The following is a 27,957-nucleotide window of genomic DNA, read 5'->3' on the forward strand; positions in this document are numbered from 1 at the left end:
TAGTCATAGAGACTGTGGTGAACTGGCCTCTAGGTCACAACATGCAAGTGGTCAATGCCTTCACTACAAGGGTGACCCCAAATGACACATGAAAACTGTGGGCATTGACATTGAATTGGAAGACGCTTACTGATGGGTGTAATCCCTGGGGGCTGACTGTTCGCAAAGGCAGTGGAAAAGAAAAGCAGCAATGAAAAGGACAGAACAGTGCCCAGAGAAGAAAGAGACTGAGCCAGCCCAGTCTTCCTCTGTAGCTAAAATGAGAGATCACCATAACAGAAGGGGGCCCCTGATCTACACCAGGTAAGATTTAACACAGAGTTGACCATCACCTTGCAAATTATCTTCTTACAAGGTGGAAGGTTGTCACAGCTACCAATTTTGCGATCTGTTGGAAGGAAGGCATTTACTCCTGTATTCCTTATAAACTTTAACCAGTAAGTGTTTATTTCTCCTGTTTCACTCTCTCTCTGAGGTAGCACCTCACATTTATCTGCATTAAGTTTAATTTAGTACCTGTTTATCCAATTCACTAACCTCTTTGACAGCATTTCTATTTTTGGGTTGGTTAGCTCAGTTGACTAGATGGCTGGTTTGCAATGTAGAGTAGATGCTGACAGAGTGGGTTCAATTCTGATGAGACAGCAGCCCCATGGGATTATAGTGACTTTATTTGCTCATGATAGGCCAGATCTTTTACACACATTGGAAAGGTCAGTGGCCTAACACTGATTAGAGGGGGAGACACAAATTTAAAAAAATACAATGGCTCAGTTTACAATCCTTCAAATGGCTTCCTACTCAGATTACCAATTCGTTTCAATGGCATCTGCTTGAATTTTTGTCATTAACCTTCAGATTTGTTTTTCCTTTTTCACCATTTTTCCACTTAAATAATTTGGCAAAGAAAAGGTTATAAGCAAAGTGCATTCACGTAGCTTTGGAGATGGGATAGGCACACAAATGACAGGAAATAATTCCACGAACGTATCCGGGAATTATTTAGCCTGACTTGGCCTGCTGAATTTTTAAACCCTTTAGCCTGAATCGAATGCAATAATAAAAACAGAGGGAGAGGACGAGCAGACCAGGTACAGTAAGCCACAAAATCTCCCCTCCCCCCCACTGCATCCCAAAACCAGCCCAGCTCATCCCCGCCTCCCTAACCTGTTCTTCCTCTCACCTAGCCCCTCCTCCCACCTCAAGCCGCACCTCCATTTCCTACCTACTAACCTCATCCCGCCCCCTTGACCTGTCCGTCCTCCCCGGATTGCCCTATCATCTCCCTACCTCCCCACCTATACTTTCCTCTCCACCTACCTTCTCCTCTAGCCATCTTCAATCCACCTCCCCCTCTCTCCCTATCTATTTCAGAACCCTCTCCCTATCCCCCTTTTCTGAAGGGTCTAGGCCCGAAACGTCAGCTTTTGTGCTCCTAAGATGCTGCTTGGCCTCCTGTGTTCATCCAGCTCCACACCTTGTTATCCCAGGTACAGTAAGGCTGGATTAACAGAATGTTACGTATGTACAGCTCTTAGGATCATAGGATTTTATCAAAGACCTTCAGAGGCTGCGAGTGCTCTCTCAAGCCTAGTTGCTGCTGTAATATCGGAAACACAGTGGACAATTTGTGAATCTTGCATACCGCAATGTGACAATGGCCAGATAATCTTTTCTTTTGAGATGCTAATAAGCATTGGCCAGAACCAGCAGGAACGTCTTGTTAAAATTGCGATCAGAGATAATGGGAACTGCAGATGCTGGAGAATCCAAGATAACAAAGTGTGGGGCTGGATGAACACAGCAGGCCAAGCAGCATCAGAGGAGCAGGAAGGCTGACGTTTCGGGAAGGATCCAGGTCCAGCAACTTTCCTGCCGCTCTTATGCTGCCTGGCCTGCTGTGTTCATCGAGCTCTACACCTTGTTAACGCAAGGAATGAAACCTTTTAAATCTATCTAATGAGGTATAGGGTGTCTTCTTTAAAACTCTGTCTGAAAGTCATCATCTCCACTCGCGCAGCAGCCCCTCAGTACTGCCACTGGAATGTCAGCCTGGAATTTTGGGCTCAAGACCTGGGCTGGGATATAAAATCGGAAGCTTCCCACTGAACTACAGCACAGTCAGTTTTGCTTAAACCGAAGGCAGTTCAATTCAGGAAAGATTGCAAAAAGGCTCGAATAAGCAGGATAATTCAAAGTTACGTTTTTAAGGCAAGTACTGATTGTGAGCTGGTGAAATGTGCACTTTTATCACAAACGGAGAAGTTGCTCCGATCGAGTTATGTGAGTTCAGTGCGTAAGTCTTGCTGTGTCTTATCAATCATCTGCTCAACGATTTGAAAAATCATAGGAGGTCAGGGCAGAAGTAGACCATTCAGCATCAAGCCTGCTCTGCCATTCAATATCTTAGTGGCTTCGACTCCACTTTCCCATCTACTCTCAACATTCCCTGATTCCATGAGAAATCAAAAGATGCAGGCACCCACAATCCTCTGAGTGACCAAGTTACTTGCCTTCATGGTCCTAAAAGATGAGGCCCTTACTTGGAGACTGTGCCCCCGTTTTATCAATCCCTCAACCTGCAGAAACAATCTCTCACTGTATATCCTGTCATGCCCCTTCAGAATCTTGTTTCAATGTGATCACCTCTCATTCTTCTAAACTCCAGGGAATATCAAGTCAATTTACTTAGCCTCTCATCGTTGGCCAACCCCCACATCCCCAAGACCATTCTACTGGACCTTTGCTGGACCACAGCAGGTAGGTACATCTTTTCTTAAATATGGAGGCTAAAACTGCATAAAATATCCCACGTATAGCCTTGCCGTAGCCTATGCACAAGTAACAAGTTGCCACATGGCTTCCAACTGAACGCCTGACGACAATCCAAATGCATAACATCCAGTGAACACCCAGCACTGGTGCACACGTGCAGATTCCGGCATGAGTTCAGTCCCTGCAAGTAATTACAATGAAAAATGATAGCTGTAAAACCGAGATAACAAGGTGTGGAGCTGGATGAACACAGCAGGCCAAGCAGCATCAGAGGAGCAGGAAAGCTGACGTTTCGGGCCTAGACCCTTCACGGTTTCTAAATATCTGCTACTTCTAACGCGGAAGTTTTTGACGGTACAATGTACAAAAATAAAGTGGAGAAGAATTTTCCCAAACGACCCCAGCACAGTCACCGAGAAACCCGTTTCCTGTATAAATATATGTATAAAGAGCGATCACGTAGGACAAAGAATCATTTTAAAGGTTGAGGATCAGGAGAGTTCATTGTCATCCATCTGACCAGTTCCCAACTCCAATAAGCCCCAAACACTACTCTCATACATTTCAATCTCATTTTCTGTCAACATGCAGCCACTTGAATTTGCAATATTAGCTTTCACCTAGGCAGCCTGCTCCAAACAGTCACTGCTTTGTGTTTATGACTGCTAATAGTTTGGAATAACAAAGCTTGACTCGATATGTAATCACATGAGTTAAAATGCTTCATGCGTGTAAGTGTCACACTTAGTCAATCAAGCGTATTAACATGCATTAAAATCCATGACTCTGTTTCTGACTATAGCTACTGAAGCCTTGCCCCACAGCAATTTTGTTCATTTGATAATGAAGTGCACAGGACATCTCCAAATGTCTTAACATTCCTTTTTGGATGCTGAATGCTGTTGGCAAGGCCAGTATTTATTGCCCAATGCTGCCCTTGAGAAGGTGCGCGTGAACCATAAGCTTAAAATGCTACAGACTGTATGGTCAAGCTGCTCCACAGTGCTGTCAGGGAGGGAGTTCAAGGATTTTAATTCAGCGAGGATAAAGGAATTGAACAATGCATACCCAAGAGGGATTTGCAGGGGGTTCTTGGATGTGATGGTGTTGCTGTGCAATTACTGTCCTACTCTTTCCAGCTGTTAGAGACTGTGAGTTCAGGGAGACCTCAGCTGCAAGTTGGAACACTCAAACTTCTGGGTGTCTCACTCACATACAGGTAGAGTTTAAGCAGTTGCAGCCACTGCACCAGCACTGCAAGTAGCAGGATATTAAACTTATTCCCCAACTGGGATTGTTTTACCTGTTAGAACGCACAGAAATGCGTGAAAATTTTCTGCACATGTCTATTAATGATCCAAGATAGGTTGTGAATCTTGGATTATTAACGGGACCATGACAGTTTTCTGAAATACTGTTTGATCTACCTGGCTTACCTATCAGACTGTCAAGCCTGCTGCTAATGGTTGAATCTAGCAACAACAATTGAGAACCAGATATGCCTGACCCAGCAGACCCACTTAGCTTCAAAGCTCCCACCTCTCAAACACCCCCAAAATAGGAAAGAAACTAAGCATTCATTGGACAACTGACAAGCTTAAGTTTTACAAATCATGTTGAAAAGGAAGCCACAATATTGTAGTGCTTTTCGAGGACCTCATGGTTGTAAGGGGTTTGTTTAGCTCCATTTCCTACATGTATTGTAGCACCTGCTTCGTCCAAATCCAACACCCAACAGTCACTTAATTATATACCTCATTTCTACAAATATATTGCGTTAGGAACAAACAATGGTTAAACAGGAAGGACTTCTTCACTTATATTACTGATCGGCCAATAATCTCAATGCCTACATTAGGGGAATTTGCATCCCAATACCGAAAGATGTAGGATCTTTCAAGTTTTTAGGATGTTCTAAAGCACTTTTCAGCCAACGAATGAGCGTGCTCACTGTTGTAATATACATAATGCACAGCAAATGGGCCCAAGTAAGCAAACTAAATATCATCCAGAAAAATTCATTTTAGAGATGTTAGTTAGAGGATAAATATTGACCCAGGCAGAGTTTGCCTGGGTTTCAGAACTCAGTGGCAACACACTTATTGAGATGTTGGTGAGGTTATGGGTTTTAGGAGCAAGTGTTTTAATGGTTGGGGGTAGTGGTAGGGCTGGTTGTAAGTGATGACTCCTTGCGGTCGGGATTATTGACACAGAATGTCTCAATTTGGTATTATCTGGAGATCTAACCATTCAATCTGCACAGAATTATAGAATTCTGACAAGATATTTGATCAACCTGGCAGACCATGCAATGATACCCGCAGTGTCCGATACAATGCTGCCCACGATACCCAAGAGGTCTTGGGGAACCGTGGCCACCATGACGATTAGATACTTGACCATGATGGTCAAGCAGCTGGCACAGTCGTGGATAATCCCCATGGGGACTCTCAAAATGGTCACCGTCAAAATTCGAGCTACGTTGATAACAGTTGTGATGAGTCTGGCAAAGGCTGATATCCCATTGGTGACCAAGGTGATCATTCTTCCAACTGGGGCCAAGGCATTAGTGATGGTAGACTGGCAGACTTCATCAACCTCTTTGCTGGTTGGTTCCAACGGTGTATCAGTTTGCTGTGTTGCCAAATCATCACTATCAGCTGTTGGGTCCTCTTCTGCTGGTATCGGGAGAGAATTGTCCTCCTGATCATCTATAATAGTTACCAGGTTGGACACCAATGCTCCCACCTCCTTGAAGGTCTCTTCTTCATCGTGTTTAGTTGTTCCCCTGCAGGTGTCAAAAATCTTGCCCACTCCCAGTCTTTCCTGTACCTCCCTCACTGTCAGGTGCTCTGCATCTGCTTCTGGTTCCATGTTTTTCATAAATGCAAAAGAAAAGTCTTTATTGTATGTTGGTGTGACCATTTCCTCTGAAACCACATTGCCACTTGGACCAGGATCATTATTTGGATCCTGTGGAATGGTGCAGCAAAGAGCAGTCCAGACCAGACCGGGCACCGATACTCTGTTGTTCATTTTCACTTGTGTCGGCTTGGCAGCACCTGTGACCACGTGCATTGTCCGTTTGGACTGGTGGCATATCTGTGCCAGCTTCCGGACCAAGGATTCCACCTGGTGAAGCCACCTGACATTGGCTCCGTGACTTTCGGGTACCGCGTTAGTGAGGGTACAGGTACTCGTGGCACTCTCCTTATCATTCAGCTTGAACGGGTACAGATGGCCTCGCTCATATTGTCCATTCTTGTAATCTGACTCAACTGCCTGAAGGGCACTGGAAGGCACAGTGCAACTCTTCATTTCACTTGCCGCAGCAGGATCATCGATCTGAAAGCGAGAGAGATGCAAATGTGAGAAACGATCAAGCACTAGTATTTATTTCTTTGATCAACCTTCATCTACCTGACCAGGGCCACCCAGTGACGAAACAATTGGACCATACTCACAAACATCACCACACCAGGAATCTGGGAGCAATGTGATTCACTACCAGTTCACATCCTTGTAATTCTTTTCCCCAAATATAAGATCATAAGACGTAGAAGCAGCAGTAGGCCATTCAGCCCTTCAAGTCTGATCTGCCAGTGACATCATGGCTGATTTGATAATCCTGAACTCCACTTTCCTGTAACTCTTGATTTTTGTACAGATTAAAAATCTTGCTATCTGAACCTTGAATATATAAGATGTAGATTTGAAAGCTCTTTGCAGTAAAGAATTCCACAGATTCCTACAAATAAATTCAAGCCATTTCTTCATTTTACCCTATTATAATAAATTTTTGTACCAATAAATCATTATTATAAGATGTATTCATTTATTTTAAATGCTATTTATTTTAATTTGCTATTTAAGGCAACACAAGTTACAATAGTAGAGTCACAAAGCATAAAACCACAGTTACAGAATGACTATAGCACAGAAACAGACCATTCAGACAGTGCTGACCATCTGCCAAAGTAACTGAGTAAGTCACACCTTCCCACCCTTTCCTATATCCGTCCGATTTTATTCTCTCCTGATGTTTATCGCATTCCATTTGAAAGCTACAGTTGCATCTGCCCTTACCATCATCTCAGGCAGTGCACTCCACATCCTAATCACCCATTTTCCTCCTGTTGTCTGTCTCCTCTGGTTCTTACATTTTCTGCCATTGGGAACAGTTTCTCTCTGACTGGAGCCCTCATGATTTTAAACATCTCTATAAAATCACCTCTTAACCTTCTCTTCTCTAAGGGAAACAGCTCCAATCTCTCCAACATATCCACATAACTAAAGTACCTCATCTCTGCAATAATTCTTCGAACGATATGTCATAGAGTTGCACAGTATGTAAACAGACCCTCCAGTTCAACTCTCCATGCCAACTAGATATCCCAAATTAATCTAGTTCTGTCTGCCAGCATTTGGGCCATATCCGTCCAAACCCTTCCTACCGATGTACCCATCCAGATGCCTTTTAAATGTAGTAATTGAACCAGCCTCCACCACTTCCTCTGGCAGCTCATTCCATACACACACCACCCTCTGTGTGAAAAAAGTTGCCCTTTAGGTCCTTTCTTTATCTTTCCACTCTCACCTTAAATCTATGCCCTCTCAGTTTTGGAATCCCCTGTCCTGGGAAAAAGACATTGTCTATCACCCTATCCAAGCCCCTCATGATTTTATAAACCTCTATAAGGTCACCTCTTAGCCTCTGACACTCCAGGGAAAAAAGCCTCAGCCTATTATTCTGCTTTTCCTATAGCTCAAAGCCTCCGACCCCAGAAACATCCTTGGAAGTCATTTCCACACCTTTTTAAGTTTAATGACACCTTTCCTATAGCAGGGAGACCAGAATTGAATGCAATACTCCAAAAGTGACCTAACTGTAAATCTCTTTAGCACACTCTCTAAAGCCTTCATAACCTTTCCTAAATTGTTGTGTCCAGAATTGGATACAATCCTCTAGAGGACACCTAACCAGTGAGTGTTCAGAAATCTCTTCCCTAATGTCTTAGCTATTATAATCTGTACTTCTATTTATAAAACTCAGGATCTTGTATGCCTTCTTAACAGCTTTTCCAACTGGCCTTAACACCTTCAACCATCTGTATACCAATGTCACCCACATCTCTCTGTTGCTACATCCCATTAGGATTTCCCATTATCTCGCCTCATTCTTCTGAGCACCTCACTCTTCTCTACATTGAACTTCATTTGCCTAGTGCTCCTAGATAACAAAGTGTGGGGCTGGATGAACACAGCAGGCCAAGCAGCATCTCAGGAGCACAAAAGCTGACGTTTCGGGCCTAGACCCTTCATCGGAGAGGGAACTGGAATAAATAGGGAGAGAGGGGGAGGCGGACCGAAGATGGATAGAGGAGAAGGTAGGTGGAGGGGAGACAGATAAGTTAAAGGGGCGGGGATGGAGCCAGTAGAGGTGAGTGTAGGTGGGGAGGTAGGGAGGGGATAGGTCAGGGGAGGACGGGCAGGTCAAGGGGGCGGGATGAGGTTAGGAGGTAGGAGATGGAGGTGAGGCTTGAGGTTGAGTAGGTCCTCTTGAAATCCTCAAGTACGCTCCCTACATTTCACGGTACTTTTAAGTTTTTAACCCCGTGCAAACTTGCAAATGATCAGTTATATACCCAAATTCAGGTTATTAATATCAACGAAGCTGGAATACTTTGAACAGTTGTGGGCCCCTTATCTATGAAAGGTATACTGCAGGCAGTTCAGAGAAAGTTCACTAGGCTGATATTAACTATGGAGTGTGGAGAGGTTGAGCAGAGTGAATTTGTACTCATTGGAATATGGGAGGGTTAACAGAAAACCTTATTGAAACACAGAAGATTCATAGAGGACTTGACAGGGCGGATTTGGAGAGGTTGTTTCCACTTATGGGAGAGTCTAGGATCACAGGACATAATCTAACAATAAGGGATCACACATTTAAGACAGAGATGAGGAGGAATTTCTTCTCTCAGATGGTAGTGAATCTGTGGAATTCTTTACTACAAAGGGCTTGTTAGGCTGGGCATTAAGTATATTCAAAGCTGAGAGAGAGATTTTTTTTATCAGTAAGGGTAACAAGAGTTATAGGAAAAAGGAGTTAAGGATTATCAGATCAGCCACGATCTCACTGAATGGCAGAGCAGACTCAATGGGCTGAATGGCCTACTTCTGCTCCTATGTGTTATAGTCTTAAGAAAAGCAGTGGCCTGAGCATTTAGTGTCAAATGCCTTAAATCTGATTACTGTTTACTGCTATCACTGTAAACAATTTAGCTGTATTTACTCCCTCTTCATTCACTGTTCTGAATTTTTAAATGAAAAATCTGAACCTATTCGTGGCTGGAGGTCATGCTTGAACACGCTTTTGGATTGAATTAGACTGAACCGTCGCATTTATAACCAAAACTTTTAATTTTTTTTTGAGCACAGTATTAGCAATGCAGCCAAGTGATCAATTTTTGAGCTGATTGGGCCTACTCAAGAGGGCGAACAACAAAATGTGATTTTTGTAATTACCCCTTCAGCTAATCAGCAATCTCCACACAACTCCATTATTTTGTAACAAGCAGATAACAGAAGCAGAGCTTAAGAACTAGTAGCAGGAGGAGGCCATTCAGTCCATCCAGCCCCTCAAGCCCTGCTATTCAGTTCAATCATAGCTGACTTCATCTCTCTGCCTCTTTCCTGTCTTTTTCATATAAATTGGCAACCAATTAAAAATCTGCCGGTCTCCTCCTTAAAATTCAGAATCCCAGTATCCACCTCACTATGGGGGAGTGAATTCCACAGATCCACCATTCTTTCAGCGAAGTTGTTTCCTCTCATTTCTGTTTGAAATCTGCTGCCCCTTATTCTATAACTATGACCTCTCATTCAAGATTTTCCCACCAGGGGGAGGCATCGTCTCTACCTCCACTTCACCAGTCCTTGTTCGCATTTTACAGACCTCAATGAGATCTCTCATTGTCCTAAACTCTAGCGAGTATATTCCTGAACGGCTCAGAAACAAGCTCAAAATCGCCGAGATTAATCTAATGAACCTTCCGTGAGCTGTCTGCATCTTCAAGTAAAGGGGTCCAACACTGTACGCAGTACTCCAGATGCAGATGCACTTTAGTCCGGGTATTTTTACCTGCGGTTCGTAAAACCAAGGGCTGGGTCTGTAGCCTGCACTCTGGCCCATAGTGCAGGGGTACCTGTAGGCGGAGTAGACTGGGATCCGCAGCCCGCTGTTGTACAGAGTGGCATAGTGGTAATGATTCTTAAACCGCTGGCAGATTTTGATCCAGTTTTGACTCTCGAATCCGCGAGGAGGGATCCCACCCTGGAAAAACCAGCTGCACTTGTCAAAATCCTGGACCACCTCCCCTTGCACCAGCCCGGCCAGCAGCAGGAGTAACACCCGGCTCCCTGTCCCCATGCTCAGGCTCCCCACTGTTAGATTTCTATCTCTTCTTCTCCACCAAGAGCGGTGGGTTCGGATTTCTGCTGAAAGTTTCAGCAAGGGAGAGAGAGAGAGAGAGAGAGAACGTAGGGAGTTTTCCACAGATCCTTTCTCCTCTAATGTGATTGCATGCCTCAGCCCGTCTCCGTGGGCAGTGTCTCTGTCCCCGGGGTGAATCTGCACCACGTTCGCAAACTGGTCGCTGCTGATTCTTCGATAAGCGCTGGTCACTGATATTCCGGCCAGTGCTAGCAACATCGGAGCAGCTCCTCCCGTGGGGAAATAGCCGAATGCATCACACGCCCCCTGCAATTCTGTGATTCCTTCGGCGCCCGTCTCACATTTGGACAGCTCCCTCCACCTCTGCACTGTCAGATGCAGTTAGCATGATCTAACGCCCAACTGTGTGTGTACTGTATGTTAAAACTCTGCAATGCGCCGGATGTTATCATTCAGTGTCCCTGAACCTGTCACGGAAGCTGGTTGGTACTCCAAGGGACCCTGGGACTTGTAGTTTCTTGTTTTTTTTAAAAGAAAAAACAAAAATAAGACTCGAAAACAGAAATGTGGAAAAGGTCAACAGGTCTGGCAGCATCTGCGAAGAGAAATCAAAGTTAACGTTTCGGGCTCGGTGACAGTTCTGAGGAAGGGTCACCGGACCTGAAACGTTAACTTTGATTTTCTCTTCACAGAGCTAAAGAGATTTACAGCATGAAAACAGACCTTTCAGTTCACCTCGTCCATGCCGACCAAGATATCCTACATAAATCTAGTCCCATTTGCCAGCACATATCCCTCTAAACCCTTCCTATTCATGTACCATCCAGATGCCTTTTAAATGTTGTAATTGTACCAGCCTCCACCACTTCCTCCGGCAGCTCCTTCCATACACACGTCTCCCTTTGCATGAAGAAGTTGACCCTTAGGACCCTGTTAAATCTTTCCTCTCTCGCCTTAAACCCATGCTCTCTAGTTTTGGGCTCCACCACCCTGTGAAAAAGACCTTGGCTGTTCACCCTATCCATGTCCCTCATGATTTTATAAATTTCTTTACAGTGTCCCCGTAGCCTCCGACTTTCCAGGGAAAATAGCCCGAGCTCATTCAGCCTCTTCTTATCGTTCAAACCCTTCAACCCCGGCAACATCCTTGTGAATTTTTCCCCGAACTCTTTCAACAGATAGATACACAGACTGACACATGGAGAAGTGGATAGAATGTATTAACACCCCCTGCCCTGTATTTGATATCGTTGCACAGCTCCTGATGGGTAACACTTGGTTAATTAATAGTACTGGTGATCTCGTGGTGGTAAAAACGAGTCGTTTTCATTCATAACATAATTATGTGTATTGAAGCATAAAATATGCATAGAATGCACAGTTATGAACTTTTCAGAGCACAAATAATTACATACAATGCAAATGCAGGTCTTTTCAATAAAATCGAAAGGTCTACCATTTTGTATATCCTGCACTAAAGTCCGTGGATCACATATTGTCAGCTTGAAATAATTCAGTTAATCATTTACATACTGTGTGAGTTTTGTATAACTAGAAGTTGAGTTGTCTCCCAGCTGTTCGTTCTGTATGTTATTGACAGAAGGGTGATTTAATTTTCTCCGATGTTCTTTTCTGCTTTTCACTAAGGGAATACATAATCAGTTTCTTTTCCTTCATTCTTTCACGTGACAATGCCAGCATTTTTTTGCCCATCCCCCATTGCCCCTTGAACTGAACAGCTTGCTCAGCTGTTTCAAAGGCTAGTTTAAGAATGACTCTTTGCCTTGCGTCTGGAGTCACATGTCGGCCGAACCGGATAAGATTAGCAGACCTCCTTCCCTAAAGGGCACGACACAGCCAGATGAATTTTTAACAACAATCAATGATAACTTTACAGTCACTGCGGCTGCCTTTCGATTCCACTTTCACACAGTGGCACAGTGTTCCCAGAGCTTTAACCTGAGCGTCGGGTTCACTCGTACGCTGACACTACCTCTATGCCACCATTTTAGTTTAAGGGCACTTCAAAGGATAGGGATCAATTGCTGGCCTTGTCATGAACGAATATTTTTTAAAAATCAATTTTCACACAGTTATTTCATACAAGCAGCAATGTGATCAATTCGACCTTAGTACAGCCTACTACCTCTTAGTGCAGCCTTCATCTTTGTGCCCAAATATTTGGAATAAAGCAAAATCAACCCGCAATTTTCTGACTCCGAACTGAGACGACTATGGACTGAGTCTCGGCTAACAGTTACCATTGTTACTGAAAGTGCTCCTTGCCACTTGGTAACCCTGCACGGGGTTACTGAACATTGCCTGAGAAGGCTTCTGCTAGAAGAGTTAGATTAGTGTACATCTTATTGGTCAAGAAAGTTCAGTACATTTCAAACACAATTTACAGGATTATTTGTCACCCTTTCCGAAACTTGCATCACTCATTTCTAAGAAACCGTCAGAAGATTTCAGGATAAATAGCACTTGGTGTTACTTTAGGTTCTAGCGCACTCCAGTGGTGGAATACAAACGCGCACCCTTGAACTTTGGAAAGTAGTTTGAGTGCAAAGCAACCTGCAATTTCTCATTACTGGCAAATTAGAAAGGCAGGACTTGCATTTCTACAGCACATTTCGTGACTTCAGCACGCCTCACAGCCAATTAAGTGCTTTTAAAGTCTAGTCGCTATCGCAATTTGTGAGCTGTGCATCAGTCATGTGGCAATCTCAGCTCTTGAGGCAGAAACCCATGGGTTCAAGATCCGCTCCAGAGCGATAATCTCCGCTGACACAATAGTGTTGTCCTGGGTGAGGTTCGCACTATCAGCGAGGCCACCTTTTGGATGAAATTTGAAACGAAGGCTCCTCTTAGTTGGATACAACAGCTCCCCATGCCATTGTTTTGATGGAGTAGAGGAATTCCTCCTTGGTGTCCCAATCAATTTTTATCTTTTAAACTTAGAGCTCTGGAGCAGGTGTTGAGTAGAGGTAATGACACTGGGCTAGCAAGCTGGGACCCAAGGCTGATTAATGTTCTGGGCCATGGGTTCAAATCCCCCTCTGGTTATATGGTGAAATTTTTATCCTGTAACATCTGGAATAAAGAGCCGATCTGGTTCATTAATGCACATTTAGGTTTGCAATGCAGAGTGATGTCAACAGTCAGCAAAACTAAAGTGCTAACCATCGACTCAGGAAGCAAGGGGGAGGTCACACCCCTATCTGGAGTTAATGGAGCTGAAGTGGAAATGGTTGACAGCGTCATGTTCCTAGGAGTGACCATCACCAGCAATCTGTCCTGGTCCACCCACACTGATGTGATGGTGAAGAAAGCACAACAATGCCACTTCTTCCTCAGGAGGAAAAGGAATTCAACATGTCCTCACCAACCTTTACAGATGCACCACAGAAAACATTCTATCTGGGTGCATAATGGCTTGGAATAACAGCTGCTCTGCCCAGGACCATAAGAAACTACGTAAAATTGTGAACACAGACCAGACAATCATGCAAGCCAACCTTCCATCCATTGACTCCATCTACACTTCTAGTAGCCGTGGAAAGGCAGCCAGCATCATCAAAGACCCCTCCCACCCGGTTATAATCTCTTCCATCGGGCAGAAGATACAAAAGCTTAAACACACAGACCAACAGGTTCAAGAACAGCTTCTTCCCCATTGTTATTAGACTTCTGAATGGACCTCAAATTTCAAATCTAATGCTGACCTACGCAAATCTAATTCAAATCAATTTCTGGACCTGAAATGTTAACTCTGATTCTTTCCTTCACAGATAATGCCAGATCTGCTGAACCTTTCCGGCAACTTCTGTTTTTGTTCAAATCTAACGTTGATATTGCTTTTTGTTAGCCTTTTGTGCAGCGATAACTTTGAATCCCTCACTCTGCTCAATCACCTTATCATCTTGGTATGGTGTGATCTGCTTGTACTGCACCCAAAACAAAACTTTTCACTGTACTTAGGTACACGTGACAATAGTAAATCAAATCAACAGCGAGGGTTCAATTCGTGCGCTGGCTGAGGTTACCATGAAGATAACTCACTGGACTAGAAGCAACTAACTTTTTTTGAAGAGATAGCAGGAACTGCCGATGCTGGAGGATCTGAGATAACAAGTTGTACAGCTGGATGAACACAGCAGGCCAGACTGCATCAGAGGAGCAGATTAATTTTTAAATCTCTCTGCAGATGCTGCCAGACCTCTGTGTTTTCGTTTGATCAGGAACGGGTGTTGCCTGACCGGTAATGAATGGAGGTAGACATTAGGGGTAGGGTGTGCATTCAGGGTGGGTGGGTGTTTGTGTCTGTCCGGGGTGGGGGCGTGGTTCTCAGTGGAAGGCAACTCTGTCACAGGCTGGTTATTTGGAGGTTGGGAAATGAGGAATGACCTGTCAGCGCTTCTCAACAGTCGGCGAGCTCAGGGGAACTTCCTGAAATAACTGGCGGAGGGAAGTGAAGTTTTACTCGGTGCACCAGAGTTGTCGGAAGGAAGGAAGGGGGGGGGGGGGTGTGCTGAAGTGTCAAAACTGACCGTTCAGTCGCTATTCCACCCCATTCGACCGGAGCCCCCTCCGGATCATGGAGACGAGGATTCTGCTTTCATTGCTGCTCTGGGCACTTCCCCAATCCGGCACGGTACAGGGGGAAGTGGTCCGGGATTTTAAGGAATGCGACTGGTTCTTCCAGAACAAGACACCCCCAAAGGGTTTCCCTATGCGACGCCGGCTCAGAATCTGCCAGCGGTTTAAGAATCATTACCACTACGCCACTCTGTACAACAGCGGGCTGCGGATCCCAGTCTACTCCGCCTACAGGTACCCCTGCACTATGGGCCAGAGTGCAGGCTACAGACCCAGCCCTTGGTTTTACGAACCGCAGGTAAGAGGGCTCCGAGGATCGTCAATGTCCACTGATCTGGCAATAAGGGGGAAGCACAAGGACGTGAAAGTTTAGCTGCATCATAATGTAACAGGAGCTCATTTCCTAGCTCTGAGCCAAGTCTGCAGCCAAATATATCCGGACAGGCTGAGAGAACAATTTCCTGAGTGACATTTCATGTCCCTGTGGCTATCTCAGGTACTGTCAAGGCCACGCCTGGAGCACTGTGTACAGTTTTGGTCCCCTCACTTGAGAAACGCTGTAGTGGCACTGGAGGGGGTGCGAATAAAGCTCACTAAATAGATTCAAGAGCTGAGGGCATTGGTTTCTGAGGAGAGATTGATTGGACTGGTTGGAATTTAGAAGAATGAGGAAGATCTTGTAGAAACATACAAAGTTATGAAGGGAATAGATAAAAAAGAAGCAAGGAGATTGTTTGCACTGAAACTAGATCTAGATGGCATAGCCACAGCATAAAAGGGAGCATGTTTAGAACTAAATTGGGAAAGAACTTCTTCACCTAAAGGTTTATGAATCTGTGGAATTCCCTGCCCAGTGAAGCAGTTGAGGTGACCTTATGGAATGTTTTTAAGGCAAAGGCAGATTTTTGAACAGTAAAGGAATTAAGGGTTATAGTGAGCAGGCAGGTAAGTGGAGCTGAGTCCACGAAAGCATCAGCCATGATCTTATTGAATGGTAGAGCAGGCTCGCAGGGCCAGATGGCACATTCCTGCACCTATTTCTTATGTTCCTATCAATATTTTTTCTCCTCTTCACCCTTCCATTGGAGGCTGTGCCCTCAACGATACTGGCCCTAGATTCTAATTTTTCCCCTGAATCTCCCCACCCCCCCCTTTAAAATACCCTTAATACCCCTGTACCCTTAATGTGCCTGGATGCTTAATCCCACCTGGTGTATGCTTCAGGTCATAGTTTAAAAACAAAGTGTCATCCAAGTAGCACAGATGAGGAAATATATTTGATATTACAAGGTGTAGAGCTGGATGAACACAGCAGGCCAAGCAGCATCAGAGGAGCAGGAAGGCTGATGTTTCAGGTCTAGACCCTGCTTCAGAAATGGGGGAGGGGGAAGGGGATTTTGAAATGAATAGGGAGAGAGGGGGAGGCAGATAGAAGATGGATAAAGGAGAAGATAGGTGGACAGGAGTCAGACAGGCCAAAGAGATGAGGTTGGAGCCAGTAAAGGTGAGAGTAGGTGGGGAGGTATGGAGGGGATAGCTCAGCCCAGGGAGGATGGACAGGTCAAGGAGGTGGGATGAGATTGGTAGGTAGGAGATGGAGGTGGGGCTTGAGGTAGGAGTGAAGAGGTAGGAGGAAGGACAAGTTAGGGAGGTGGGGATGAGCTGGGCTGGTTTTGGGATGTGGTTGGGGGGAGGGGAGATTTTGAACCTTGTGAAATCCACATTGATACCATTGGGCTGCAGGGTTCCCAGGCGGAATATGAGTTGCTGTTCCTGCAACATTTGGGTGGCATCATTGTGGCACTGCAGGAGGCCTAGGATGGACACGTCATCCAAGGAGTGGAAGGGGGATTTGAAATGGTTTGCAACTGGGAAGTGCAGATGTTTGTCACAAACTGAGCGTAGGTGTTCCACAAAGCGGTCCCCAAGCCTCCGCTTGATTTCTCTGATGTAGAGGAGGCCACATAAGGAACAGCGGATACAGTATACCACGTTAGCAGATGGTCTTCTTGGGTCCTGGGATGGGGGTGAGGGGATAGGTGTAGGGGCAGATGTAGCACCTCCTGCGGTTATAGGGAAAAGTGCCAGGGGTGGTGGGGCTGGTGGAGTGTGGGGTGGACAAGGGAGCCCCAGAGAGAGTGGTTCCTCTGGAAAGCAGATACAGGTGGGGATGGAAAATGTCTCGGGTGTTGGGGTCAGATTAAAGATGGTGGAAGTGTCGCAGGATGATGCTTTGGATCTGGAGGTTGGTGGGATGGTGCGTGAGGACGAGGGGGATTCTGTTTCATTGTTATTGCAGGGAGGGGGTGTGGTGAATGAGTTGCGGGAGATGCGGGAGACATGGCCAAGGGCGATTTCGACCACTGTGGGGGGGTTTGTGGTCCTTGAAAAACGAGGACATCTGGGATGTCCAGGAGTGGAATGCCTCATCATGGGAGCAGATGCGGTGGAGGCGGAGGCATTGGGAATAGGAGATGGCATCTTTGCAGGAAGTTGGGTTAGAGGAGGTGTATTCCAGGTAGCTGTAGAAGTCAGTGGGCTTGAAATGGATATCGGTTTCCAGGTGGTTTCTCATCCCGCCTCCTTGACCTGTCCATCCTCCCTGGACTGACCTATCCCCTTGCTAAGTCCCCACCCACACTCACCTTCACTGGCTCCAACCCCGTCTCTTTGACCTGTCAGTTGCCTCTCCACCTATCTTCTCCTCTATCCATCTTCTATCAGCCTCCCCCTCTCTTCCTATTCATTTCAGAATCCCCTTCCCCTACACCATTTCTGAAGAAGGGTCTAGGCCTGAAATGTCAGCCTTCCTGCTCCTCTGATGCTGCTTGGCCGGCTGTGTTCATCCAGCTCTACACCTTGTTATGTCAAATTCTCCAGCATCGGCAGCTCCTACTATCTCAGGAAATATATTTTATTCTTAGAGGGTATGAGTCTTTGCAATTCCCCTCCTCAAGAAACAGTAGATGCAGACTCATTAATTTTTTTTAAGGCAGCAATCGTTAGATTCTTGGTTACTAAGGTAATGAAAGATTGTTGGGGTTATGCAGGAATGTAGAGTTGAGGTTGATATCAGATCAGCCATGATCTTATTGAGCGGTGGAGCAGGCTCAAAAGGGCGAGTGTTCTGCTCTTGTTCTTTGTTTGTATATTCATATTCTTACTTGACTTGCTGTCAAACTGCTGGTTGCTTGCTCTCCTGTGAGCACCCATACTTCAGCTGGTACTTTGCAAATGCAGGTTGTTTTTGTGGAGGTGTTGTCTGCCTGGTGCAGGGCGGTGAGATAGTAGCAGGGAATCCCAAACCACCATCCATGTTTGTCTGCTCTGAGACAGAGGGGTCTGAACAGCATGGGCTATGGCAAGAAATTGGAAAGATCATATGAAAAGTCAAATGGGGCCAATCCTGACAATGCGACTGCAGAATCACAGATTTGTTGTGGTGCAGAAGAGGTGCGTTTGACCCATCATACCGGCTCTATTAACTAGTGCCAGTCTCCTACCTGTCACCCCATATCTCTCCACACCATATCCCTGTAGTGGGGAATGTGAGAGCCTAATGTTACTCCTGTTGGACTATTAATTTGGAGATCCAGGTAATATTCTGGATTACCTGGTTTTGAATCTTGCCAGGGCAGATGGAAGAATTTGAATTCAATAAAAATCTGGAAGAAAGAGTTTTAATGATGATCATGAAACTATTGCCAATTATTGGAAAGACGAATTTTATTCACTGACGTCCCTTAGGCCCTTACCTGGCCTGCCACAACAATGTGGTTGACCGTTAACTGCCCTGTGGGCAATTAGGGATGGCAAGAAATGCTTCCCTAGCTATCTATGCCCACCTCTTATGAATAAAACGAAATTACTATCCAAATAATCATCTTGAGAGCAATATGTTGCATTTTTGTACATCATGATGAGATTTTTGCTGGGAAGCTGTGAGTTGCCTATTAATGTGGCTTGCTAATTGAATGCCTCTCCCCAATTAAAATGCTGCTTCCTATCCTACTGAACACCAATTGACTCAGACATGCTGGTCAGTCACTCAGGGTCATTATCCCCTTGTCATATTGGGAAGGGTGAAGCTGGACTGTAGAACCCCTATACTATGCAAGCAGGCTATTCAGTGAATACCAGCTATCAGAAGAGCATCCCACCCAGATCCACCTTCCCCCCTCCCCATATCCCTGTATCCTCATGTTTCCCCAAAGCTAATCCACCCAGCCTATACATCTTTGGACTGTGGGAGGAAACCCACACAGACACAGGAAGAATGTACAAACTCCACACAGTCACCTGAGGCTGCAGTTGAACCTGGGTCTTTGGTGCTGTAGGGCAGCAGTGTTAACCGCTGAGCCACTGCGCCTCCCACCATCCTTCTTGTCTCTTTGTTCTCCTGGAATTAGGGAGGCATTAAGGCAGAGAAAAGCGGCTTACACTGCAGCTACTGCTGGTGCAGCTGGGGAAAAATGGTGTAGTGTTGTGAGGAAGTCAGTAGGCATTGCAGAGGAAGGTGGAGGATTAGTGGAATGGGGGAACAGATTGTGTGATAGCCAGTAAGAGAAGCTTGTGTATGAAATAGTGAGAGGACGAGCCTTGGTGAAAGGTAAGTGCAGCAGCAGTGATAGATGGTGAGAATGCAGGGAGAATAGTGGTACTTGAGAGAGATAACTGAAACAGCAGATGCTGGAGAATCCAAGATAACAAAGTGCGGAGCTGGATGAACACAGCAGGCCCAGCAGCATCAGAGGAGCACAAAAGCTGACGTTTTGGGCCTAGACCCTTCATCAGAAAAGGGGGAGGGAGACTGGGATCTGAAATAATGGTACTTACTCTGGCACAGCAGAGACAGTCATTGACCTCCCCCTTACACTGCTGGATTCTCCTCCAGTTAGCTGAGACCACACTGACCAAGGTGGGAAACTTGGACTAGATTGGCAGGACCTGGTGCCATTGTCTCCTTTGGCAGTCCCTGGGGAAGAGGATGTTCTTCATCTACACACCACCCCATCCACCAGGACCTCCAGGTTCCTGTCTGCAAAGTGGTACACCAAATGCCTGTCATCCATCACATATGGGGGAAATGTCATGTGCCATTCAGGGCAGTCCTGGACTGACAGTGCTTGTCCAGGTGCAGAGTGCACTTTTAAACTCAGCCCTGTCAGGGATCTTGGGTTACCCTGGGATATCTGGGCAGAGGCAAGTTCTTGCAGCTGTAGCGAGCTGTGGGCTAGCATCAGCGGGGTGTGTAACATAGGGTTAAGGTAGTTTGTTGAAGAAGTGGGCTTTGGTAGAATAGAGTAAGAAAACTTGCCGGGGCTCTCAGAGCGGAACCATTGTGAAACTGAGCGGCAAAATAGAAGAAGATTCAGTCAGGAGTCGGGATTCACATCTCATCAGTCACTTTATCCTGAGACTAAACATACAATGTGGTCCTTTTTTCAATTATTTAAGGGATTTGAGTATGGTGTAGAGTTCAATGTTACTGTATGATATATTACAAAGACACAGTATGCATTATTGCAATGTTAGATGAACTTCCTAGCTCTTGCAACCTTGTCAGATGAAACCACAATGAGATGTTTCTTAAATATAATATTTTCTTTACCTTCGCAAACTGTTAATATTATTTAGCAGCACAATGAGACCAAAATTATTAGAGTGAGCATTGCTGATAAGACTTGGATGTGTTGACCATTCCAAACAGCCCTTGGGAAGCTGCTGGTGAGTTGCTTTCTTGAACGCCACTGCAACCTATTGGCTGTAGGTTGAAACACAACGTTCTTAGCGAGGGAGTTCCAGGATTTTTACTCAGCAGCCCTAAAGGAACAGCGATATATTTCCAAATCGGGATGGTGTGTGTCTTGGTCGGGAAATTTTAGGTGGTGGTGTCCCCAGGTATCAGCTGCCCTTGTCCTTTTAGATAGTAGAGGTTGTGGGTTTGGGAAATGCTGTTGCATATTTTGTTCTAAAGCTGAAATCTCAGTCTGAGTTACAAATACTATTAGATGTTCCTTGAATGGAGAGGGCAATCTGAGGGGATCATTTGATGAGTTTGTATCCTTGGAACAGAGACTCGCCTAGCAAATAGACTTACCAGGAACTGAGTACGACCAGGTAGGTGGATCAGAAGTTATGAATGCAGAACATATTAATTTCCTGAAAAGCATTTCCAACAAATGAGAAAGTATGCAAAGCCACAGCCTGAGATTGAATGGATGGATTGGAGGCTCAGGGGTTCGCACTGCTGCCTCACAGCGCTAGGGACCTGAGTTTGATTCTAGCCATGGATGACTGCATGGAGTTTGCACATCCTCACTGTATGTGTGTGGGGTTTCCTCCCACAGTCTAAAGATGTGCAATTTGGGGTGAATTGGCCATGCTAAATTGTCCATCGTGTCCAGGGATGTGTAGGCTAGGTGGGTTAGCCATGGGAAATGCAGGGATTGGGTGGGATGCTCTTTTGAGGGTTGGTATGAACCGAATAGCTGCTTCTTCATTGTAGGGATTGGATGAAAAAAAATCTACCCTGTTCTACCACTAGCTTTTAAGGATGATGCCCACGATGATCATATCCTGCAAATGCAAATAAAATAATACATTGGCAATGTGTGTATCGGAGCTATGGCTTAATTTGGCAAAGGGCTAGGCCGTCTGGCTCTCCACCATTCTTGTAGGTCAGCCTTTTCTATTTATTTCATTATGTTCTTTTATGGAATATGGATGTCACTGGCAAGGTCAGCGTTGATTGCCCTGTCTCCAGTTGCCCTTGAGAACAGTTCAGAGTCGGCTAAGTTGTTACTGGCCAGATGCATTGATTCCTAGGGATTCAGATCACAGTGTACATACAGTAAAGTTTTCATTTTGCTAACACGTTGATTTGCATTTATTACAGATTGATGATCAAAATGCCCCAGGCACGATGAGAAGCAGCAGCGCATCTTTCAGTCAGAATCAGGCGGTGGATGAAGATTACCAGGACTCTGGCTACGACAGGGGTCACCTCTACCCATTTGCACTGAATGAGAAGGAGAGTGCCACAGCCACCTGTACCCTCACCAACGCAGTCCCCAAGGAGCACACAGCCAATGTTAACTGGTACCATGAAGCAGAATCCATTGTCGAGAAGTTGGCACGGATATGCCACAAGTCTGGCCGGTCGATGTATCTCATGACAGGTGCTGCCAACCCCACAATGACCAAAATGAAAAACCGGGTCTCAGTCCCCGGCATGGTCTGGACTGCTCTTTGCTGCACCTACCCAGGGGACCAGAATAATGATCCCTGCCTCAACAGCAATGCAGGATCAGAGGGGAAGGATGTACTAAGATACAACAGAGACTTTTCTTTTGCACTCATGAAACAAATGAAACCTGAACGGAGCACAATACACTCAACTGTGAGACAACTGCAGAAGAAACTGCGAGTCGACAGGCTGTTTGACAACTGCAGGGGGATGAGCGAAAACGAGGAAGCGGAAATCTTCAAAGTGGTGGAAGGGTTGATTCAGGGTAAAATTATCGATTCTGTTAGCGGAGGGAGTTCCCCATTGCGACCTTTCAGCTATGAAGTACATGTAGGAATCTTCCGATTCATCCATCACAAGCTCCTGGCTCCTGGTCAATCCGTGGTACGAGTGGTGTTGAGGAACGTGATGCAGTTTGCCACAACCATCGCTCCCATCTTCCATGGCATCCTTCTAGTTTTAGGAGTTCTTGCCATCAATACATTTGGCATCCTCATCAACAATTAATCTGCTTACTCTGCCCACCTTAACAGACATTAGGCCTGCCTCACTAAGACATTATAGTTTTAAACACCACGGCTTGTCTCCTTTAACAAAGCTGCCGTTGATGGACCACTAATACTGATTGGGAACCTCGGGATTCTCATATGGTACTAATCATTCCATGGCCAGCAAACCTTCATAGGCCCTCATAACTTATAACACCCTATAAGGGCAAATTGCCAAAACTCTTTATGAACTCAGATGCCAGTAGAGTTAAACCACCAGAGTTCCTTTCCACAGTAACACTAAGATTTGATCCTCAGAGAACCACCGGCTCAGGGATTTCTGTACTCAGGCAAGCTAGCATAATCTTTCATGGAAATTAAAATCCTCATCCTCCCAACCGGTCCAGAACTTGAGAGTTTTGAGTTGAGAAACCGATCAAATTCCAAGAGAATCTTTAGTCAGTTTCCCCAGACAGCCTTTTTTGGGTGTGAAAAGGTAATTTTGCCACAGTCCCACACTCTTATTAGAGAAAAACAACCGGTGGGAGTTTAACCTGAGGGTCACTAAGCTTCAGGGAAGAGACAGTGTTGAGAAGATGGAACTTTCATGGTGACTTTGGCCCAGTGCAAGAATTGAGCCCACACTGTTGGCATAATCACAAACCAACCACCAGCCAACTGAGCTAACCATAAACATCTGGGGAAATTCCAGGTGTCAGACCAATTAACATCTAATCAAAGGATCTTTATCTGTATCTTCAGTATTAGATTGCCTTTTCACTGTGGACAGTCTGCCAGTTTCTAGGGAGGGCTTTCCCTCCCAGTGCAACGCTGGGATTGCCATACCTTCTTGTGGCAAGTATTGTTAGTAGTGACTATCTGTAAGTGTGGAACAAATGCTTTCTAGATTGAAGTGAATGGTGGTTTTGATGTTTTTGAAGGTACGGCACTGATCCAGTTGTACAACAATCATTTAGGTTTCCTCACGAATAATGTTTGACCTGGGCATGTGTTCACTCGCTGTAGTCAATCCATTACCACATTTGAGGGGTTTGCATTCTCTTATAGTTGACCAGAGATATTCAGTTCTTTGACATCCATCAATGTATCTATGGTGAGAATCAGAATTATAATGGTTTCTTCCAGTTTAACTGTAGAGAATGCTGGTATTGTCATGAATATTAATATGGGGATGGACAGCTACCTCCAACCCTCTCACCATTCTGACTTGCAAATGTATTACTGCTCCTTCAGAGTCTTTGGGTCAAAATCCCAGAATACCCTCCCTAACTGCAACATGGGTGTTCCTAAACCTTACTGACTTTCAGTGGTTCAGATTGTCACCTGCTCTGGGGCTTGGGCAACAAATGCTGGTCTAACTATATCCTTTAAAAGAACCAGAACAAATTTGTGTACTGCTGGTGGAAGTAGAGGTCTTTAGGTCTTTTAAGGGGAGGTGATGGCCTAGTGGTATTATCGTTGGACTATTAATTCAGAGATATGCAAGTAATATTCTGGGGACCTGGGTTTAAAAGCCAGCATGGGAGATGGTGGAATTTGAATTCAGTAAAAAATTTGGACTTAAGATTCCAATGATGACCATTGTCAATTTTCAAAGAAAAACCCCATCTGGTTCACTAATGTCCTTTATGGAAGAAAACTGCCATCCTTACCTGGTCTGGCCTACATGTGACTCCAGACCCACATTAATGTTGCTGACTCTTAACTGCCCTGTGGGAAATTAGGGATGGGCAATAAATGCTGAACTAGCCAGTGATAGCCACATCCTGTGTATGAATGAAATAGAATGTCTATCTGGAAACAATAATCAGGATTGGGCTCATTTCTAGAAAAGGCAAAAGGGCGGCCTGATGAAGATCTACAAGGATGTGCTGGATAGTGCAGACACAAACAGTTTCCCATTTACAGGTGCGACCAGAAGTAGAGAGATAATCAATTTTAAATCCAGTAGGGAATTCAAGAAAAGTCCTTTGACTAGTGAATGGTCACAGTTTGAAATACTCAATCATAAATAGTGATTAAAATAAGATAGTTGCATCCAGAAATAAACTAGATTAGGTACAGGAAGGACAAAGGAATAGGAGAACACACTCACTTGGATGTGATGTCTAAAACTGAACACAGTGCACTATATGTAATCTTAATGAGTTTTAATGCAGGATCCTCACTACCTTTTTATTTCCACCTCTACTTTCTTTTTACTCATTCAACGGATCTGGGCATCATGGGATATCAACATTCATTACCCATCTGCAATTGCCCTTCCAAAGGCAGTGGTGAGGTATCTTCCTTGAACTTTTGAAGCCATGTGAGGTATGTAAGCCCATTGTTAGAATTGTAGAGATGTACAGCATGGAAGCACACCCATTGCTCCAACTCATCCATGCTGACCAAATAGCCTGTATTAATCTAGTCCCTTTTAGTCTGTACTCCTCCAAACTGTTCCTATTCTTATCCCCATTCAGATATCTTTTAAATGTAATTGTACCAGTCTCCACCATTTCCTTTGGCAGCTCATTCCATACATACACCACCCTCTGCATGAAAAAGTTACCCAATCAGTTCCTTTTAAATCTTTCCCCTCTTGTCTAGTTTTGGACTCCCCTACCTTGGGGTAAAGACCTTGGCCATTCACCCTATCCATGGCCCTCATGAGTTTATAAACTTCTATAAGGTCACCCCTCATTCTGCATCACTCCAGGGAAAATAGCAACAGCCTATTCAGCTTCTCCCTATAGCTCAAACCCTCCAAACCTGGCAACATCTTTGCAAACATTTTCTGAGAACTTTCAAGTTTCACAACATCTTTCCTAATAGGAGGGAGACCAGAATTGAACGCAGTATTCTAAAAGTGGTCTAATCAATGATATGTACAGCTGCAACATGACCTTCCACCTCCTGCACTCAATGCACTGACCAATAAAGGCAGTATACCAAATATCTCTCCAAAACCCTGCCTATCTTCGACTCTGATTTGAAGGAACTATGAGCCTGCACTCCAAGGTCTCTTTGTTTGGCAACACTCCACAGGAGTTTATCATTAGGTGTATAGAAGGGAAGAGTTTTATTGCACATACCTGGAATTCCATGAGCTTCCCTTCTTAACATTCTTGCATTTCTGACATGTTAGCTCTGGTGTTGTGAACCTATAACTCTGTACCTTGCAAGTTTCTACAAAGGCCTGCAACTCTGAGTCTGGTTCCATTCTAACTATTGTTGCTGCCGTTATTTTTACCAAAATGTATTCATAGGAAATAGGAGCAGGCGTAGGCGATACTAGCCATCACTCCTGTGCCATACAGCAGACCTTCTACCTCAACACCATATTCCCTCGCGGTCCCCCAATCCCTTGATATTTTTAATCTCTAGAAGCCTATTGATCTCTGTCTTCAATAGCATCAATGATTGAGCAACCGCAGCTGCCTTGAGTAGAAAATTTGCAAAATTCATGACCCTCTGAATGAAACATTCCTCTTTTTCTTAGCTGTAAATGGCCTGACTCTTATTTTAGCCTGTGATGCCTCAGCCGGACCCCTAAGTCACAGAAACAATGTTTTTGCATCTACCCTGTTGATTCCTGCAAGAACTTATACGCGCTTCTGGGAGATTGACTCTCATTCTTCTCAATTTTAGTGAACATAATGTTATTTATGTGATAATAGTCTCCAATTCTACATTATCTATACAATGCCTATGATATACATAACACTCTATGTTGTACATGTATTTTATTGATATTAACTTTCACCTGCTGCCTTCCAGCCTATTTCTCTCACATGGTATACATGAGGCTGGTCACGAGGTGTACCTGCCTGCACAGATGTTATACTTTTTCAACTTCTTGGAACTTTTTCTGCTGGAAATATGCCATTGCTGATTCTTTGGCAGTCTCTCAGGGTCAAGGGTGTCTTGCTTTCAAATTGATTTCAATGTGATGCAGTTGGTTCACAATGAACTTATTTCACAATCGGTATGAACAGCAGTGTGAGCAGAACATCCACCCAGTGCCCCCCAAAATGCCAAATACCTCAAAACAAAGCAGCCCCTGACAAGGATATTATGAATCCATCAGTAGCCAGTGCAATGCAGTGTTATAGGAAGATTACGTTCAAAAAGAATATATCACAGCTTGAAAAGGACGTAGCTGAAGGTCATTGTGTGATGGTGAAGAGATATAACACCAGCAACACAGATGGAGCCTGAAAAAGTTTGTTGTACAGCAATTCCTTTCGTAACTCTTCTCTGTGTTTAATGTTTTAACTTAAAGATTTTTCTACAGTAGCCAATTTTTAAAACACGTTAAATAGACCCAGGTAAAATTGGTGATTGTAATTAACTGGATACAAGTGTGTAGATGTGAGAATACGAGTATGTGAGGATATGAGTGTGTAAGTGTATGAGGATGTGAGTGTGTAGGTATGTACATTTGGGATTATCATATCCCAGTGGTTTTATCATAACAGTATTGTTGAAGAATGTCACGGTTCCTTGTGAAAAGCTGCTTGACGAGATTTGAGATAACAAAATGTGGAGCTGGATGAAAACAGCAGGCCAAGCAGCATCTCAGGAGCACAAAAGCTGACATTTCGGGCCTAGACCCTTCATCAGAGAGGGGGATGGTGAGAGAGAACTGGAATAAATAGGGAGAGAGGGGGAGGCGGACCGAAGATGGAGAGAAAAGAAGACAGGTAGAGAGGAGAGTATAGGTGAGGAGGTAGGGAGGGGATAGGTCAGCCCAGGGAAGACGGACAGGTCAAGGGGGCAGGATGAGGTTAGTAGGTAGGAAATGGAGGTGCGGCTTGAGGTGGGAGGAAGGGATGGGTGAGAGGAAGAACAGGTTTGATCCACTCAATTAAGTACAGCAAATTGACAAGTCTGATTGTGTAAAATTTTGTTTTTTGAGATATTGAGCAATATCTAAATTTATATTTGCAAGCTCATCTTTATTGAAATACTCCAGTGTCAAACAGAATAAGGCTCTTAACTGGCTTTAATACTAACATGTGAATTAACTTGTTTATCACAAATTATGTTGTGATTAATGTGTGCAACAATGAAAAATAAATACAATAATTTTTATTCCAAAGTCTAACTGTCTCCTGACTTTTGAGTTCTATCTGGAACGTGTACATCAACTGGAATACTTGAAGGATGTTCCCAATGACGAGGGAGACCAGAACCAGGGGTTACAGTCCAAGGTCCGGGTAGGCCACTGAGGACTGAGATGAGGAAATATTTCTTCACCTGGAGAGTAGTGAGTCTGTGGGCTTTACTGCCACAGAAAACTGTTGGGGCCAAAACATTGAATGCTTTTCAAGAAGGAGATAGATATAATTCTTAGGGCTAAAGGCATCAACGGAGTATGAAGA

The 27,957-nt window shown here is 44.6% G+C and overlaps 2 protein-coding genes across 2 annotated transcripts; one reads left to right on the plus strand and one right to left on the minus strand.

Moving 5' to 3' along the window:
- Positions 1 to 653: 653 nt before the first annotated feature.
- Positions 654 to 10,658, minus strand: LOC125455139 (endonuclease domain-containing 1 protein-like). Its single transcript, XM_048536803.2, has 2 exons — positions 9,920 to 10,658; positions 654 to 6,120 (listed from the first exon to the last, which is right to left on the minus strand). The coding sequence occupies exons 1-2, from the start codon at positions 10,487 to 10,489 to the stop codon at positions 5,041 to 5,043; spliced, it is 1,650 nt and encodes a 549-aa protein (XP_048392760.1). The 5' UTR covers positions 10,490 to 10,658; the 3' UTR covers positions 654 to 5,040.
- Positions 10,659 to 14,671: 4,013 nt separating this feature from the next.
- On the plus strand, positions 14,672 to 27,638 carry LOC125454956 (endonuclease domain-containing 1 protein-like). The gene is made up of 2 exons (XM_048536345.2): positions 14,672 to 15,128; positions 21,729 to 27,638. Exons 1-2 carry the CDS (start codon positions 14,829 to 14,831, stop codon positions 22,584 to 22,586), a joined length of 1,158 nt encoding a protein of 385 aa, XP_048392302.1. The 5' UTR covers positions 14,672 to 14,828; the 3' UTR covers positions 22,587 to 27,638.
- Positions 27,639 to 27,957: the final 319 nt, after the last annotated feature.

This window comes from Stegostoma tigrinum, chromosome 9 (assembly GCF_030684315.1).
Source record: "Stegostoma tigrinum isolate sSteTig4 chromosome 9, sSteTig4.hap1, whole genome shotgun sequence".
NCBI lineage: Eukaryota > Metazoa > Chordata > Chondrichthyes > Orectolobiformes > Stegostomatidae > Stegostoma > Stegostoma tigrinum.

What these genes read in the sequence shown, in the direction of transcription:
- LOC125455139 (XM_048536803.2), bottom strand. Translation starts at nt 10,489, where the DNA reads ATGTTGCTAGCACTGGCCGGAATATCAGTGACCAGCGCTTATCGAAGA. An exon ending in CTTGGTTTTACGAACCGCAG is followed by an intron (nt 6,121 to 9,919) that starts GTAAAAATACCC and finishes TCTCGCTTTCAG; the next exon opens with ATCGATGATCCTGCTGCGGC.
- LOC125454956 (XM_048536345.2), top strand. Translation starts at nt 14,829, where the DNA reads ATGGAGACGAGGATTCTGCTTTCATTGCTGCTCTGGGCACTTCCCCAA. An exon ending in CTTGGTTTTACGAACCGCAG is followed by an intron (nt 15,129 to 21,728) that starts GTAAGAGGGCTC and finishes CATTTATTACAG; the next exon opens with ATTGATGATCAAAATGCCCC.